Source organism: Oryza brachyantha, chromosome 8, assembly GCF_000231095.2.
Source record: "Oryza brachyantha chromosome 8, ObraRS2, whole genome shotgun sequence".
Taxonomy (NCBI): domain Eukaryota; kingdom Viridiplantae; phylum Streptophyta; class Magnoliopsida; order Poales; family Poaceae; genus Oryza; species Oryza brachyantha.
This window is the reverse complement of record NC_023170.2, coordinates 4,521,246-4,538,360: the sequence shown is the minus strand read 5'-3', so window position 1 is coordinate 4,538,360 and position 17,115 is coordinate 4,521,246. Positions and strand designations below refer to the sequence as shown.

At 40.0% G+C, this 17,115-nt stretch overlaps 1 protein-coding gene across 1 annotated transcript; it reads right to left on the bottom strand.

Moving 5' to 3' along the window:
- Positions 1-1,543: 1,543 nt before the first annotated feature.
- LOC102711555 (alkane hydroxylase MAH1-like) lies at positions 1,544-3,257 on the bottom strand. Its single transcript, XM_040527199.1, has one exon. The coding sequence runs from the start codon at positions 3,248-3,250 to the stop codon at positions 1,658-1,660; it is 1,593 nt and encodes a 530-aa protein (XP_040383133.1). The 5' UTR covers positions 3,251-3,257; the 3' UTR covers positions 1,544-1,657.
- Between the last annotated feature and the right edge of the window lie 13,858 nt (positions 3,258-17,115).

The window sequence follows — 17,115 nt, the reverse complement described above, 5'->3', positions numbered from 1 at the left end:
TAGCGATTAATATGACGTGTTGGTGGCAGATCAAACGGCTAAGAGTAGATCTAAAGTCAGTTCTCCTGGAAAGTTAGAGAATCCGGATAATCCTGCCACGACGCCTTCCGCATCTCAATGGTACAATATTCGACCAGAGCAAGGAAGGGGAGAGATTAGTGGCAGCTATAGCACATCTAGACCTGAGCTGCTTGCCTGGTGGCAACGTGAGGGGAGGAGAAGAGACACGGATCTTCTTTGCTGCACAGATTTGTTTCTCTGTTATTTTTTCATCTACTCCATCGTGACCCTTGTAAACGGCTGGATTTGATTTGGTACTTACAGTAGCAGTATCTCGAGGTATTATTTTAACAGTAAAAAAACTATAACGTTCTTTGGAATGATATATTTTTGTGTAGAAAAGGCCTTGGTGGTGTTCATTTATTAGTATTGTTTTATTGAATATGGCTAACTTATATTAGCGGCGATTGTTGAGCTTAGCGTACTGTTGAGCATTAATTAGAATACTGTGCTAGACACAAAATATTGTGCTAACAAGACTTCTATGTGGTACCGCAGAGGATCCAAGTCCTAGGAACGTCTAATCAACTTTGGGTGTGCTACTGGTACTCACTTTATCGTATTATTAGAATAATTAACTATATGTTACTCTTATACGTGGTATTTAATCGACGTGTCTGATCTAGTCCTCACATGTTATATATCCGTTATATATCCATAAGAAGACAAATATATAAAGTTGTTACTGTAGCAGTGGCAACAAATTAAATGCCACGTGGGCTTCTCTTTCACTACCCATGTATATATCCTCTTTTATAATTCATCTATGATATGCTCTCGTAAAATTTATATGTTTGTATTTTGAAGAATCGGCACCTTTTCATCTATTATGACAACTTAAAACGATAAATTCTGTTATATATGTAAATTAAAATTGATATGTACCTGACCTATATATATTGAATTAACATTATGATTTCTGTTTTGTAAATGAAAAGGCCACGTAACATTGAATTAACAGACGCTCTCTATGTTTTATGGAATTAACATAGACCAACAAATAATACTATCTCCATATTTTTTTTATTTGACGTCGTTAACTTTTAGATCTAGTTTAACCTTTCATATTATTTAAAAAATAATATAATTATTAATTTTTTTATTATGATTTACTTATTTCTATAAGAACTTTAAGCATTACCTATAATTTTACATATTTAGATAATATTTTTGAATAAAATAGACAGTCAAATATATATCTAAAAATTAACACCGTCACAAAAAAGTATATATCTAAAAGTTAACACCGTCACAAAAATAAACCAGAGGGAGTAGTACAATAAGTTGTAACTTGTACTCCCTTCATTACGTATTTCCTTTTATTTTAGACAATATTAAACTTTTAAGCATGTCTCGTAATTTTGCATATTTAGATAAACATTTTGAATAAGATAAATCATTAAATATACATATAAATATCAATGACTTTAAATAAAAAACCGAAGGGAGTAACAACTTGTACTCTTTACACAATTCCTTTTATTCTAGGCAATATTGAATTTTTAAAACTTTTGGAGTATTTAGTTTGAAGACACCAGCACATAATGTGTATAATACTATAATGAGTCTAACATGTTGCACCTTTATGTGTATAATACTATACTGGTGCATCCACGTACGTACGCTTCTTGACCTTGAGCATCAGCCCATTCTTCATCCGCAACGTCGCCGACATCGTCGGCTCCACGGCCTGCCCTTCCACCGCCACCTCCACGTCGAAGTTCCACACCACGGCCGCCGCCACGGTCTTCATCTCCGTCATGGCGATGCTCTTGCCGGGACACATCCTCGGCCCGGCGTTGAAGGCCGGGAAATTGTGGGACGGCACGTGCCGCAGCTTCTGCTGGCCGCCGTCGCCGGTGAGCCACCTGTCCGGCCGGTACTCCCGGCAGTCCTCCCCCCACACGCTCTCCATCCTGCCCATGGAGTAGAGGTGGACGAGGATGGCGTCGCCGGCCCACACCCTGTGCCCGCTCGGCAGCACGTCGGCGGCGGCCACCGTCTTGCGTTCCATGGCCACCGGCGGGTACAGCCTGAGCGCCTCCAGCAGCGCGGCCTGCAGGTAGACGAGGGGCTTGGTGTCGTCCGGCTCGAACATCACCGCCGCTCCGGCGTCATTGCCGCGTGAGCGTGAAGCGGCGGCGGCGGCGGCGGCAATGGGTGCCAGTTCTTGGCGGATGCCGGCAACGACGTGCTGGTTCGTGGCGAGGCTGTAGAAGAACCACGGCAAGACCGTGCCGATCGTGTCGCGCCCGGCGATCATGAAGTTGACGAGCATCGCGCGCAGCAGGTTTTGGTCGGCGTTGTAGTGGTCAGGGTCACTGAGGTAGTACGAGGTGATGTCCATGGCGTCGCTGTGGGTCGTCGTCGTGGTTGCCTTCTTCTTCCTCGTCTCCATCATCTCCGAGGCGAAGCCAAGGAGCACCGCGTGTGCCGCGGCGAGCCTCCGCTCCGGGCCGACGTTGAGCCTCCTCATGGCCTTCCACCAAGACGCCGGCACGACGTGACGGAACACGGCCACCTCCATGACCGTGTCTATCGCCGCCGCGGCGTGCGCGGGCGGCATCTCCGGCGGGCCGCCGGACACCGGCAGGTAGCCAGGGTCGACGCCGAACACCCCCATGGCCGTCACGTCGAACATGAGCCTGCTGGCCACGTCCCGCATCTCCACCGGCCTCCCCGCGCCCGCCGCGCTCGCCAGCAGGGGCAGGAGGCAGTCCCTCACCTTGTCGCGGCAGCTCGACGCCATGGACGCGACCAGCCGCGGCTCCCTTATGAAGCCGTCGATCTTCGCACGCTCCCGCCGCCACCGCTCGCCGTCGACGGTGAAGAAGCCGCCGCCGAAGACGTCGAAGATCTCGGCGAACTCGGGGCCCTTGGGGTAGTTGCCATGGCTGGACGAGGCGAGGATGTGGCGGACATTCGCCGGGTCGCACGTGATGACGAGCCGCATGCCGCTCGACGCCGGGCCGCGCGCCGTGAGGGTGTTCCCGAGCTCGGAGAGCAGCAGCGCGGCGGCGTAGTCGTGCATTTTGCTCAGATTGGCGACGACGGAAGGGAGCATGCGGATGATCGGCCACTCTATCGGCGGCACCGGCCGGTTCTTCGATATTCTGTACGCCACGTAGAAGTAGAACACGAGGAGGAGCAAGATCGTCGAGGAGATCATGGCTGCTTCTGCCAACGCCATTGATTTCTAGTTTTAGGTTTAGCTGATGATCGATCATGGGGAGCAGCTAATATTGCATGTCTTAATTTATAGAGATGGGCGAGCTTAATTCGATCAGTTTGTAAGATAGTGTGGGTACTGGTGTAGCAACGTCACATGTGGTCAAGTGCGTGTGAGAAATAACTTTTCACATGCCGGATGGCTCGCCGCACGTGGTTTGAGAACATTATATATTGTAGATGTGTGTATCTTTCTAAACGAGAAAACCTAAAAAAATATGTCACTGACATATATCTAAGTGTAACAAATATCATTGAAGAGTGTGAGTTCTAGAAAATATCATCGTATAAACGAATTTATCTGAGAAATATCATCGCCGTTAGGATTCCGTCCATTTTTGCCGCTAAATAAACTGTTCACACAATAGAATTTAACGGAGAAATGATGATGCAACTCTAACGGCGATAACATTTCTTAGCCAAATTCATTTGTACGATGTCATTTCCTAGAACTTGCACGCGTCGATGCTATTTTTTTAGAATTAACTATTTATCAATGACATTTGTTAGATTTTCTTTTCTAAGTATTTTGGTGGTTGTGTATTTGTTATTTGCCTCTCTTGATAGGTTTGTTTACGGGGCAATCATGTCTACGAAGAAAAAGAAAAGGAGGGCCCGAAACAATACACACCATATTTGTCATATTAATGATACCTTGAGATTTTTTAAAAAGTAGGCGCTCCCCCTGCTTCAAATTACCTATCGTTTTAGAATTACAAATCAAACATTTTAATCTTTGACCATCAAAGTCTATGATAACATCGTAAAATTTATATTTTTACATATTCACCATGAGAAATATTTTTACAATATATAATTCACATCTTTGATAATCAAATTCTATGAAATCATTCAGCTTAATATCGTAAGATTTATATTTTCACATTCACCACGAGAAATATTTTTATAGTATATAATTTACATGTTCTATGCAGCAAAAAATGCCTAAGCAAGCGGTGAAAATGGGTTTACATATGCGGTTTTCTAGCCCACCTTTCCACAAAAGTACAAGGAAGATGGGCTTCTTCTCAGGCGGGCCCACTTTACGCACACTCAATGACATATATTAGGAGCCACACTATTTTTTAATATAATATCCACGTAACTTATTCATGAGATTTGAACCAGAGAACTCATAAGAACCCACACTCGCCGGCCATATTATCAAGCACTTGTTGTTTCAAAGAAGGGTGCTATTCTCTTAACTTCACATTTGGAAATCTATCATTCTAATTTGGTTCTCTAAATAATCTTAAATAAAGAAGTCATCAATTACAAAAGTGGTAGACCTAATCGATCTTTATAACTTTTGTATAGAGCATATCTTCAAATGTCGTCTAAAATATAGATATGAGATTTTGTAAAATTAATTCTAAGATATTATAATAAATATTTTGGTCTTTAAATAATCTCAAATAAAAATATCAACAATAAAGTTTTGGATAATCAAAATTTATCTTTATCCAACCTTATTTGCCAAAGATTGGCGTAGATATTTTTTTAAAAAAATATCATTGCAATGATTTAGATAATCAATTTTATATGAAAAGGTTAAGTATATATAATCAATCTTTACAGGCATACCTCCTAAGGGCCCACATGCATTGCTGTCCCTTGTTTAGTTCCCAAAAATTTTCCATCAAAAACATCACATCGAATCTTTAAACATCTAAATATAGCATTAAACATAGATGAAACAGAAAAGTAATTGCACGGTTATGTGAGAAATCGTGACACGAATCTTTTAAGCCAAAATAGTCCATGATTATCCATAAGTGCTACAGTAACCCCATGCGTTAATGATGGATTAATTAGGCTAAAAAAATCATCTCACGGTTTCTAGGCAAGCCGTGAAATTAGTTTTTTTGTTCGTATCCAAAAACCCCTTCCGACATCCGGTCAAACATCTGATATAACACTTAAAAATTTTCATTTCCCCAACTAAACACCCCCTTAGCCATTTTTCCTGAATGCTAACTCAAGACCAGCCTAGCTAGGATAATCGGTTGTCGCAAGTAAGCTCTGAAGCCCTTCTGGACTGGGATCTACTAGGGAGGTCACACATGAAAATCATATTTGTAGTAGTGGTGGCTAAATTACATGATTTTTAAAATTAATGGCCACACATGTTTAACTTAGGACAAAATTAGGAGAGGTAATTTGAAAGGGAAGGACCACCAACCGTGCATATCACAAGGTTTTCTAAACATGTTGTGAGTACTTATCAAACAACTTTTTATGACTAAGTGAAATAATTTTGGAAAGTTTGGTTACCTTTCACAAGCATAAAAATTAGAAGCATATATTTTTCTACAACAAACCTTGAGGTGAAAGGTTTTTCCCATGCACGGTGTAATTGGAAGGGCAACCTTGTTTTGGGAGGAAGTATTGGCAAATACTTAATTTCAAACTCATAAAGGGAAAATTAGAAGAGATGACCCATTATCTCCTGTTTTGTTTACTTGTATTTAGCCTTTTTATGGAATAAGTCTACATAGCCCCCTAACATTTTACCACTTGATCACTTAACGCCTCACCTAACAAACCAAAGTATTTAACCCCCTAATTATCTAATACCGTTTAGATTATCTCCTCACGGTGGTTTCGCTCCTTGTTTTGCCATGTTGGCAGATTTTTTTGAACATGATTTTTTGATACCTTGTATATTGCACTAATTTGGATGACATGATTGTATATGGACTAATTCAGATAGTTTGTATATTGCATTAAATTTTTTGATGCCATCCTGAACATGATTGTATATGGACTAGAAAACTGAAAGTTAACAATTCCATTTGCACTAGAAAACTAAAAACTAACCGTACCATTTAACCATTTTTTCCTTTATCAATATTACCATTAAAGCTTGAATTGCATACTTGTGCAAGAAATAAGTCACATCTCAATTTTTTTTGAATTTTTGAATTTATTTATTGAATAATTTCCAAATTTAATTTTCCATTTCAAAAAATCACAGATCTAACGTCTTGCCGCCCTCTAGGAGGGCGGAAAGCCTACATGGCAAACGGCCAACCGGCCACGAGGGACAGCCGCAAACAGCGGCCCGGGTGGACGGAAAGGGGGAAAATGAAAAAAAAAACGCAGTACAACCAAGAGGTGAGGGAGAGGGTGGCCATTTTGTGAAAACCCCCTTTCTACCCTTACAGAGGGCGGAAAGGGGCTAAACACAAAATCGCTCGGGCTGCCGTTTGCGCCCGTTCCTCACGGCTAGACAGCTGTTTGCCACGTAGGCTTTCCACCCTCCTAGGGGGCGGTAGGATGTTAGATCTGTGATTTTTTTGAAATGCAAAATCAAATTTGTAAATTATTTAATTCAAAAATTCAAAAAATTCATCACATGTCTAATACTTCAGCAGCACTAAGAACATAAATTTGGAGAAAACTCATTTAAACATGACACAAATAGGATGCTCCACAATTATTCATGAAACAGATTAGCAAAAAATAAGTACGGTATGCAACATTCAGGTCTAACAAATCATAGAGTAGCTAGCAACTCTCATATTCAACTCTCAGTATGCTATGTACAAACTATCCGAATTAGTTCATGTATAATCATGTTCACCCGAATTAATGCAATATACGAGGTATAAAAAAATCATGTTCAAAATAAATCTGCCAACATGCATGGCAAAACAAGGAACAAAACCATCAAAACCACCGTGAGGGAGTAATCTAAACGGTATTAGATAGATTATGGAGTTAAATAGCTGGTTTGTTAGGTGAGGACCTGAGGGGGTTAAGTGATCAGGTGGTAAAACGCTGAGAGGTTACGTAGACTTATTTCTTTAATATATAGAGCAAGGGACGTGGGCAAATCAATGGGACACAGTACCTCAACTTGTAATTGGGAAAAAATTTATTTCTAAAGTAATTTAGATGCCTTATTATTTACGAAATGTTTTAGACAAAAACAGTCAAAATAGTAAATGTGTGAATGCTAATTACTAGCATGGCTTCATAAGAAAGATGGTAAAGATCAGCTTATTTAGATGATCAGGTTCTGCATGCTGGGTTCCATTTGATTTTTAGTAAATGTCCGTAAAATATAAAAATTAGTCTTGTGGGTCTTCCTAGCTTTTGCCTTTTGGAGGTTCGAATCTAGAATCCCATGATAAACAAACCGGCCATGATACTATTATTAGTGTTGATTGTGTAACTTAGGAAGGTTGTGTTCGGTAGTTCATATTTGGGAGAAAACCCTCCTTGTTTTTTTCCTGAGCGTGCTTTCCGAAGTGTTAAATGACGCTCCCTCCGTCGCTAAGTATTTGACGTCGGTGACTTTTTTATACACGTTTGACCATTCATTTTATTCAAAAAATTTACATAATTATTAATTATTTTTATATTATTTTATTTATGGTTAAATATACTTTTATGCATATATATAACTTTACATATTTTTTTAAAAAAATTGAATAGGACGAATGGCTCAACGGTGTCAAACATTAGGGACGGAGGTAGTATATTTTTATAAAAATAATTTTCTAAATAAAAATTATTTAAAATTCATATTAATCTATTTATCAAATTCACACCAGCTAATACTCAATTACTCATTTACTAATGAGCTTTCTTGTTTTGCGTTCTTAATTGGGTTGAGTAACTGGCGCGAAAAACGTAGCAATAGATTAATACATGATTAATTAATTAATTATTAGCTATAAACAAACTTAAAAAGCATTTTGATATGATTTTTTATATCAACTTCCCTATATAAAATTTTCGTCCTCTTCTTCATCCATCACCTTCTAAACCAGCAACGCTCGATAGTGTTTAATTTCACGCGCGGATAGTGCTTTATCTCCTTTGTTGTTGACCTAAGTATAGCATGTTTAGGTTGATGTTCTTGTCATGACTACTTTATTCTAAAATATGTCCTCATCGTTGCATGGCCCACTTGCATGTAATTTTCGAATAACCTTTATCGTAGAGTAAGGTGTTTCTGCTGAAATTAATCTAGGGGTGATTAATTATTTGTCCAATGGCATATTTACAAACAAAACGTAATTTATGAATCAGACTTTTATATACATATTCTTAGCGATCTAAAGGTTAAAGCATAAAAAGAAACTTTGGTAAAAAGAACCTAAAATCAATTTCAAATTTAAAGTTTAAAATTTAAATTTGACTTATAAGCATAAGCAAAAGGGAAAGAACAAAGGTGACAGTAGTACCAAAAGCAATCAAGAAGAACCCTTTCAATGGGGCTTGGAGTACTCCATCTAAGCAGATGGTAATGATGTGTGAACAGTTGATAAATATGTTTTGCATTTTAGATGACGACAGCTAGGGAGGAAAATGACTCGGATAGGAAGGATGGAGAAACTCTACTATATTTTTGTTTCCATATTTTCTCCGTATTTCGAAAGGAAAACCTATACTCCTTATACGATAACAAAAATTGAATACGTAGTATTATACAATACAGATATTGATAGTGAATACACTACAACATATATTGGTTTCTCATCAATCTATGAAGATATTATTTTAAAAAAAAGATGTCGTAAAAATCGTTTCTCGGCTGATTCTGCTGACGATTTAACTTGGGGGTTACAAAAAATATATTAGCACATGGTCTGACGAGGCATAATTCGTTATGAGTTGGACTAGCACACAATAATAAAGTATTTTCATCATAGAACTAGTTGGCCATATAATTACTAGCAATATACCCGTGTTAATGCTACGGTTTAATTTATAATTTAATAATGTATATAAGATAATATAAATTCATTTAATGCAATCATATATAAACCAAACATTCGAATTTTGTTATCTATCAAGCATCTGTTAATTTGATTATTTAAACGAGCTCTGAAAAAATAGCAGCAAACCACCTGCTTACATAATCAATTATAGGTTGGACCATATCGTAATAAATTAAGAGTTTTCAACTTTAAATAGTAATTACAGAATCTGTAATTACTAATTTCATAATCACTACCATATCATCAAATTGCAAGGTTAATTTTAATATATTGTCAGGATAATTTATACCATAATTTCATGATCGCTATAGTACGAAGTTCATATATTGCAAGGATAATTTTAATTAAATAATTTATTCACATTATCTGATATTAACATAAAATTTAAACTCTATAAAACTAAATATAATGTACAAACATGAGTTGCATCACATATAACTTTTCGTCTTCCTTTAAGAAATGAAATTTTGCTGACGTTGTCTATATCAAAAGTATAAAACAACTGTGCAACTCTCGAGTTTAAATTTATTATGATTTTAAAAATAATTTTCTTCATGTCTTTATATATTATTTAAATTAAATATTAAGTGATCATCTAATTCCTATCAAATATTTATGGGCACGAGTTCTTTGTAGTTAAAAAAATATATTGATAGTTTCAAAATTCAGATTTAATGCATTAGATTTAATATGGAGAAGATAGACGGAATGTGTGCGCAATTCTGGGAGCCGATAAACGGAAAGAGGGTTGATGAAACGTGGACTGTCTGATTTAATGTAGATGATTTGAGACATTAGATTTATTCAATGAGTAAAACAAGTTTGTGCACTATCGTATAGAACACAATGTCACACATGTAAGTATGAGAAAATAGGAGACCATTTGCCGGCGCTCACATGGATTGTGGGAATCTATCCATCGTTTGTTTTTCCACAACACCATCCAGTGACTACCCCGCCGTATAATTAGTAGATGCTACCGTAGATAGTTAGATCTCTTTAAAACATTTCTTATTTGTCCAGGTTATATCTAGGACAGATGGATGAACTTGCATGCTTTGTCTTTGGAGTGTTGGTTTTCTGAGCTAGCCTCAGGTTATGGCCCTGAAAAGGGGAGGAAATTTGAAATCTTGCAAAATAGATGAATATTTTCTTTCTTTCTTTTAAGTTCCTACCCATTTTCATGAAATCAACAATTATAATTTTCTACCCTTTCAAGGTCATAACTTTTGCTTCCAAAGAGCATGCAAGTTCACATATATATCTCTCCCCTTTTCACTCTTCTCCTGTCCTAGCCCCTCATTCAACCAACTATCTCCCCAACCCCCTTCTTATCTCTTGGACCAACATGATTAGGCCCTGTTTCTTTCAGCTTAAGATTATTATGATCTACATTATTGAGTCAGATTATTATAAGCTAGATTGTTATAATCTGTAATAGAATAAGTTGTGGGTTGTTTCTTTCCTAGATTATTGGATTTGCAAGTCTAAAGAGAGAGTGGGGTGGCATGGTGGGTAATTTTTCACCCAATAAGCTAGAAAAAGCTCACCTAAATGAGCTTATCAGATTATAATAAGCTGGGCTCCAGATTATAATAAGCTACTTTCATAAGTTGTCTGTTTCTTTTCGCTTACTCCCAATAATCTGGATTATAATAATCTCAAACTGAAAGAAACATGGCCCTAGCACAGCCGCCTCCTCGCCTCCTTCTTCCCTTGGCCTACCCACGCCGCCTTCTATCTTCATTCCCTTAGCATAGCCTAGGTGACTTGGCTTGTTTCATTGTCTTGGCTTACAGGCCCGACCAATTGGACTCTATGCCTCATCAGTCTACTTTCCCTCCCATCGAGGTAGGCCAAATAGTGAAGCTCCTCAGCCCAGTTGAAATTAGCAGCCTGAGGTAGTATGTTATAATCGCCTGCTTACACTTGTTTGCAAGCACTCTGCTAGATCAAACCCTTGTCTTGTCCCACCTGATAGCTGCTAGCTAAGGGGGGCACATGATCTAAAGATTGAGTATTCAAAATGTTACAAAATAAAAAATATTTTCTATCCGAAATCTTAATACTTGGCTTATATGCCGTTCAATTATGGAATGATGGATTGAAATCTGAATTGGCCGTGGATTTTCCATCATATTTAGGGGAAACATCGGCTTGGTTTCTTTTTTAACAAAATAGAAACATAATCGTGTGTTATTGTAATTTATAAAAATATTTTTTATTTATAGTTATGTCATTTGGTTTTTTAAATAAGCGAAACAATTGCTCCAAACTTGTTGCGGTGGAGTATCTATACCATTCTTAAAAGAACCTAGTGGTGGTGGCATGAATCTGCCACCACCACTAGAGTGAATGATGCATGGCCCCACGTGGGCCCGGAAAAGGCTTGGAGGGAGGTTGGAGAGGAAGCGGCGAGGACGCCGTGGCCGCGCGGGTCGCCGTCGTGCCGCGCCACCCTGCCGCCGCATGGGCTAACCGTTGCCAACCGGTGTCAAGAGGGAGAAGGAGGAAAGGGCGAATGGGGGCCTCTCCACCCCGCCGCCGACGCCCCCTGTCTAGCCGGCTTCGTCCCCGGCCACCATCCCTCCTCTTGGCACTATCCCGCCGTCATCGCCTTGGCCCGGCGCCGCCCTCGGCCGCCTCCTCCCTTCGTTGGCGCCTCCCTTCCCCCCGGTTGCGCCATCACCTTCCTCCTGCTGGCACCCCCTTCTGGCCGGCTATGCCCCATCTCACCCTACCGGCAACCCTGTGAGGAAGAGAAAAGAGAGAGACAGAGAGGAAGAAGAAAGAGAAGAGAAAGAGAGAGACATGCAGCTACGGGAGAGAAAAAGAAAAGAGAGAAGAGAGAGAAAAAAGAAGAAAAATAGTGGACCCACCAGTAGGACCTACCCATGTGTCCCACTGTTCTTTCAGCCATCCACCAAGAAGTCTACATTACATCCTTGGGCTAAAGCCCATTGATCATGCCATTCTCCTCCAAATAGTCCATAATACCCCCCTCGGACCAGACACGTGAACCAACCCCATTAGTTGGCTCATCCATCCAGAAGTCTGGTTTAGATCCCCTCCATAATTATTATCATTCAATAATTCTTTTATTGGTTCAGATGTTCCATATATATATATATATATATATATATATATATCTTCTCAACCGTCTTGTGTGTTGTTTCTACTTTGCTATTAGCAATCCCCGCCAAGTTTTGCCGTGTCGGTCTTCGCCGCGATCGTGGGAGTTCGAGAGCAACCTCTCATCAACCTCGAGACCCGTAACCCTCGTCAACCAAAGAACTAGGCAAGCTACCCTTTGATCGTATTGCTTCTATATTTATAAGTATTTTTATTGCAAAGTTACATGTTTGGCGAACACATTATTTTTAATCGGCCATCGGTCTAACTGCACATAATTAACAGACCTACCTATTAGACACATTGTATCTTGTATGACTCCGTTGAACCTATCACTGTGGCTCCACCATATTGTTAGCATGATACTTACGTCTTCTTCTGAGCGTAGGTCTCCATCAGTACTACCTATTTTACTTGTTCACTTTTATTCATACATGATTTGGAAGTTTATAATGCCTCCTTTTTTTTAATCTGTATTTTGTTTTTTAAGAAAAAATAATTAAGGATTACATATGTCAGCTACTCTCACTTAATTATATTTTTAAAGTATAAAATCCGATTACATCGCACCGACAATTCGCTAGTTAAAAAAAAACGTAGCTACACCATGGCCACAGTAAAAAAAGTCCATGTGCCCGGTCATGTCGACGTTATTTGAGCGGTTGGACTGGCCGTATGGCCATGGTCAGACTAGCGTTAATGCAGCTAGTAAGATCACCGGTAGATCATCAATTATTTCCATGCAGATGTCATTGCTATGGCTGTTTGCTCTAAATTTTTCTCATATTTTTAACTTGTACATGCTTTTTAAACTGTTACGGTAAATTTTTAATTCTATAGTAACTAATTTCATCATTTACGTTGTTAAATAACTATTAAAATATCAAATAACCTTTCGTCTACCATCTAATTGTTGAAAAACAACATACTAAAGAGTTGAATCCACAGCGTTCCACGTTATCAGAAATCACAGCCATTGGATTAGTAGTCAAACCATCTTATTAGCATGGCCGAATTGCCCTATGCTTTCCGTTTCAGCCCAATTAGTGCAGTAAGGTCCATTCAGCCCAAGCCCACCACTCCAGAGAGCTTTGGCGGCGAGCACGTCCATTCATCCATAACTGTTGTATCTAATATAGGACCTGTTTGGTTGGGAAGCTTTTCTTAGCTGCAGTTTTTCTCAAAAGTTATTTCTGTCAGAAGCTGTCTCAAACGGTCCATGGCATATGACAATCTGTTGTGGCTACCAAGCAGCTGTTTTTCATAATCTAAAACTCCCCAAACACGCTCATATACTATTTCGTAACTGACATTTAATTATTAAATCACTATTGTTGATCTGAACCCTGAAGGCTATTTGTCCACTGTCTTTTCCTCCCACTAATTTGGTTTTGTTTCCTTTTTCTTGCCAAGATTCAGCATGTATCTTTTTCTGCGGAATCACACTTTACTTTTTTTCCCCCTCCAGCTGATTCTTGATCAGTGCTTCGGGAGAGGTTAGTGACAACCGGCCATTCAAATGTTGAGTCCAAACTTTTATTGGCATCGGATTGTGGGCCTTAACCCATAGGAGAAATAATTCTTGAAAAAATCTCAAAAGTTCATCTTATGAAAGGTATACATGTGAATTTTAGTTACACCCTGTTTATTTTAGAAAATAGGAACCCCTTTTAAGAGAGATTGATATCCTAACCATTTGAGTAATATTTGCTCGCGTCGCTGGGCCATATGTACTTAGCTAGTGCAAGGCCTAACATCTCTTCTGCTATGAGTAAATTGAGCCGGTTTACCTCTAATCCGAGATATGATGCATTTGAGTGAGTTATGCATTACTTTAAGGGTACAATGAACTTCACTATACAATATATATACAAGATATCCAATAGTATTAGAAACATATATTGATTTTAACTGGATCTCTAATGCGGATGAGATCAAAGCCACAAGTGAATGTCTTTCACACTAGATGATGCTACTTTTTTATGGAAGTCTTACCAATAAATCATATTGACAAGACCAACTATTGGAACATAGCTTACGACACTAGATAATGCTACTGTTTAGGTGAAATGAATAATTAATCTTTAATCAAACACTTGTCGTAACAAAAAATATATCATATATTTTAAGATGGATAAAGTAATGAATTACCCGAAAGTATAAGGATGTCTCATTTCTGTAGATTTTAATAACTGCAAACCTAAGCATTCGGGTTAAGCATAGGTGCAAAATACTCCAATATGGCCGATGATTCTAGTTGCGAGTGTCTGCCACAAGTTTTTTAAAATTTTATCCATCTTACTAACCCGACGACCATGATCTTTACTCATTGTATATTTTGTCATCTTCTAGATCGGATGGTTAACATTGGTTCGATGATGTGGCACATCCTAGGAGTATTTTTGGGAAGAAGTTACACCAGAGAGAGAGCCACTCTGCTATGCTTGCCTTGTGATGGTGGTCGTATAGTACGCATTTGTCCTAATGTGATACTCCATGTGTACGTACTACGCTGCTGTCGGGTCTGCACACAGGTTAATTAATTGGCAATTGGCAATGTACTTTTTCCGGCTGGAAAGCCGCTATGGCACACGGATTAATTAATTGGCAAAAATGCTACTCCCTCCGTTTCGCAATGTAAGTCTTTCTAACATTGGCTAGATTTATATAGATGCTAATGGATCTAGACACATATATAAAGTATATATATTCATCAATTAATAAATTTAGACAAAGCCAAAAAGACTTACAATATAAAACGGAGGTAGTAACCGGTATGTCCTTTATTGAATGAGTGTTGGTCATGACAAGAAAATCCAAATGTAAGGTATGATGAAGATAATTTTGAATGAAAAAATAGATGCAACCAATATTACAAAATAAGTTACGTATAAGGATAAGATAAATCCTTAGGCCATTCACATTGCTCCAACTTAGCTAGGGTCTCAACTCGTCACTCTTAGGAGATTCTACTCCAACTTAGCTAGGGTTGTGGCCTAGCCAAGCCACTCACATCTTGCAGAGGATATACGAGCCTCGTCAATCTAGGGCACGGGGAGGATGATGCTACGAGCATACACTGTGTTGGGAGGCCATCGCCGTACAAGTGGCTAGGAAGCATTAGAGAGAAGGAGGAGGAGGGTGGCAACAGAGCTCACCGCTCGTGACCTTTATTGTCGCTGCCTGCCCATCGCTACCGGAGCCACGTCAGCCTGCCACGGTGTCGATCTACGCCACCATAACCATACCTGCCTCCGCCCACTGCACCTGCCTCTATCGCTCGAGCTCCGCCGATTGCCGCCGCCTCGAACTTCGCCCGCAGCACCTGCCTCCATCGGCCGCCTCCGATTGAGAAGGAGAGAGGGGAACAGAGGGGGCAAATTAAGTAATATCGCAGATAACGAGAGAGGGGAACGAATGGTAGTTTTAATATAGGTTTATGATATGTAGGGTGTTTGTTGCAAAGTTTTGGACATGTGTAAATAGTAAACAGATAAGAAGTAAAAGACAAAAAGTTAAGAGTTGACTTGAAAAATTATAGCACAAGTTGGAGCTGCTTGCACCGTGAGAATAGGACAAAGTTGGATGAGTAACTCCATCCTAGGTGGCATCTCAGACGACTTATTTAGAGTGGTTTCCATTGCAATGCCAGCATCAGGGCGCGGGACATATGATGCGAGGCTCACGCAATGACCGGTAGAAATGGCTCTATTCCGAATTGGGGGATGTGCGAGCACTAGTCGCTTAGGGCCTTCATAGTGCAAGTGGCTTCAGCTGAGTGGTCTCGACTGCCATGTAAGCTGAGGCCACTTGTCAAAAAGGAATTTCTCCTACGGTACAAGTGTCTTCATACCTGTCTTCATACTACCGTTCCCAGTACTTTCTATTTTAGTCCTTATTTTTTTATTTTATTAAGAAGTTTAAAATTTTACCAATTAGATCTTATAATTTGAAATTTCTATATAATTTAGTCCAAATTCAATCCAACCCCTCAAACCACTCCTCCCCACCGACAACTCTCTCATCCCCCCTCACTTCTCCACCGCTGCCCCTCCCCTCTCCCTCCTCCACCACCGTCCCTCCCCTTCCCCGTCTTGTCGCCCTCAACTCTTCCCCCCTCACAATGCAAGGACATCAGCAATGGTGGATTCGAGGGTTAGTGGAGGTTTCGATCTTAGAGCTAGGTGGCCTCAGAGCTTTGTGGTTGCGACAACCTCAGCCATAGCTTCCTAGCGGCGGCGACCTCAGCATAGGTTTGAGCGGATCAGAGACGGGGGCGACGACCTCGGCATGAATTTGGTATTTTGTTTGCATTTTTGAAATGCACATACATGCTAAGGGGAGGGCTAGGCACAAAAAATTATATTTTTCGGTGAGGATCCGCGTGCCTCCTGCAAGATACACGTTCCGTACACAAGACCTGCCTTCTTACTCCTCTCTTGTCCGCGAATGCAGCCATCCAACATGACAGAACCACTCGCCACGTCCATGCACCGTGAAACTGTAATTTGTGAAGACCTTATAAGTTTGGAAGTATACGGTAGGGTGAATTTTTTGAGAATTAATATTATTTTAATGGAAAATCGCAAAAGTAGAGGCCATCCGAGGAGAAATCGTGAATTTAGGGGTCTATCGAATGGTGGGCATTTGACTGGGGCCTATCGAATAGAGGGAGTTCAATTAGGGTCTATCGAACAGAGAAAGTTTGACAAGTCCCACCACCCATTTGACTACGGAGCCAGACGGGTCTATCGAACTGCCCCTGTTCAACGGGGAGGCTTATGAAACTGTCGTAGTTAGACATGACAGTTCGACAGTGCAGCGCTAGCATATAGTCCGATCTCCTCCCTAGTCGTCTGCTGACCGTTCGATAGGGCTCGTACCGCAGTTGGACAGAACCCAAATTTATGATTTTTTAATATTAATTCTGAAAAAAATTCCGGTAGGGTGGCCCCCCTGC

Bases quoted from the DNA above. Each gene is read 5' to 3' on its own strand.
- LOC102711555 (XM_040527199.1), bottom strand. From the start codon at position 3,250: ATGGCGTTGGCAGAAGCAGCCATGATCTCCTCGACGATCTTGCTCCTC.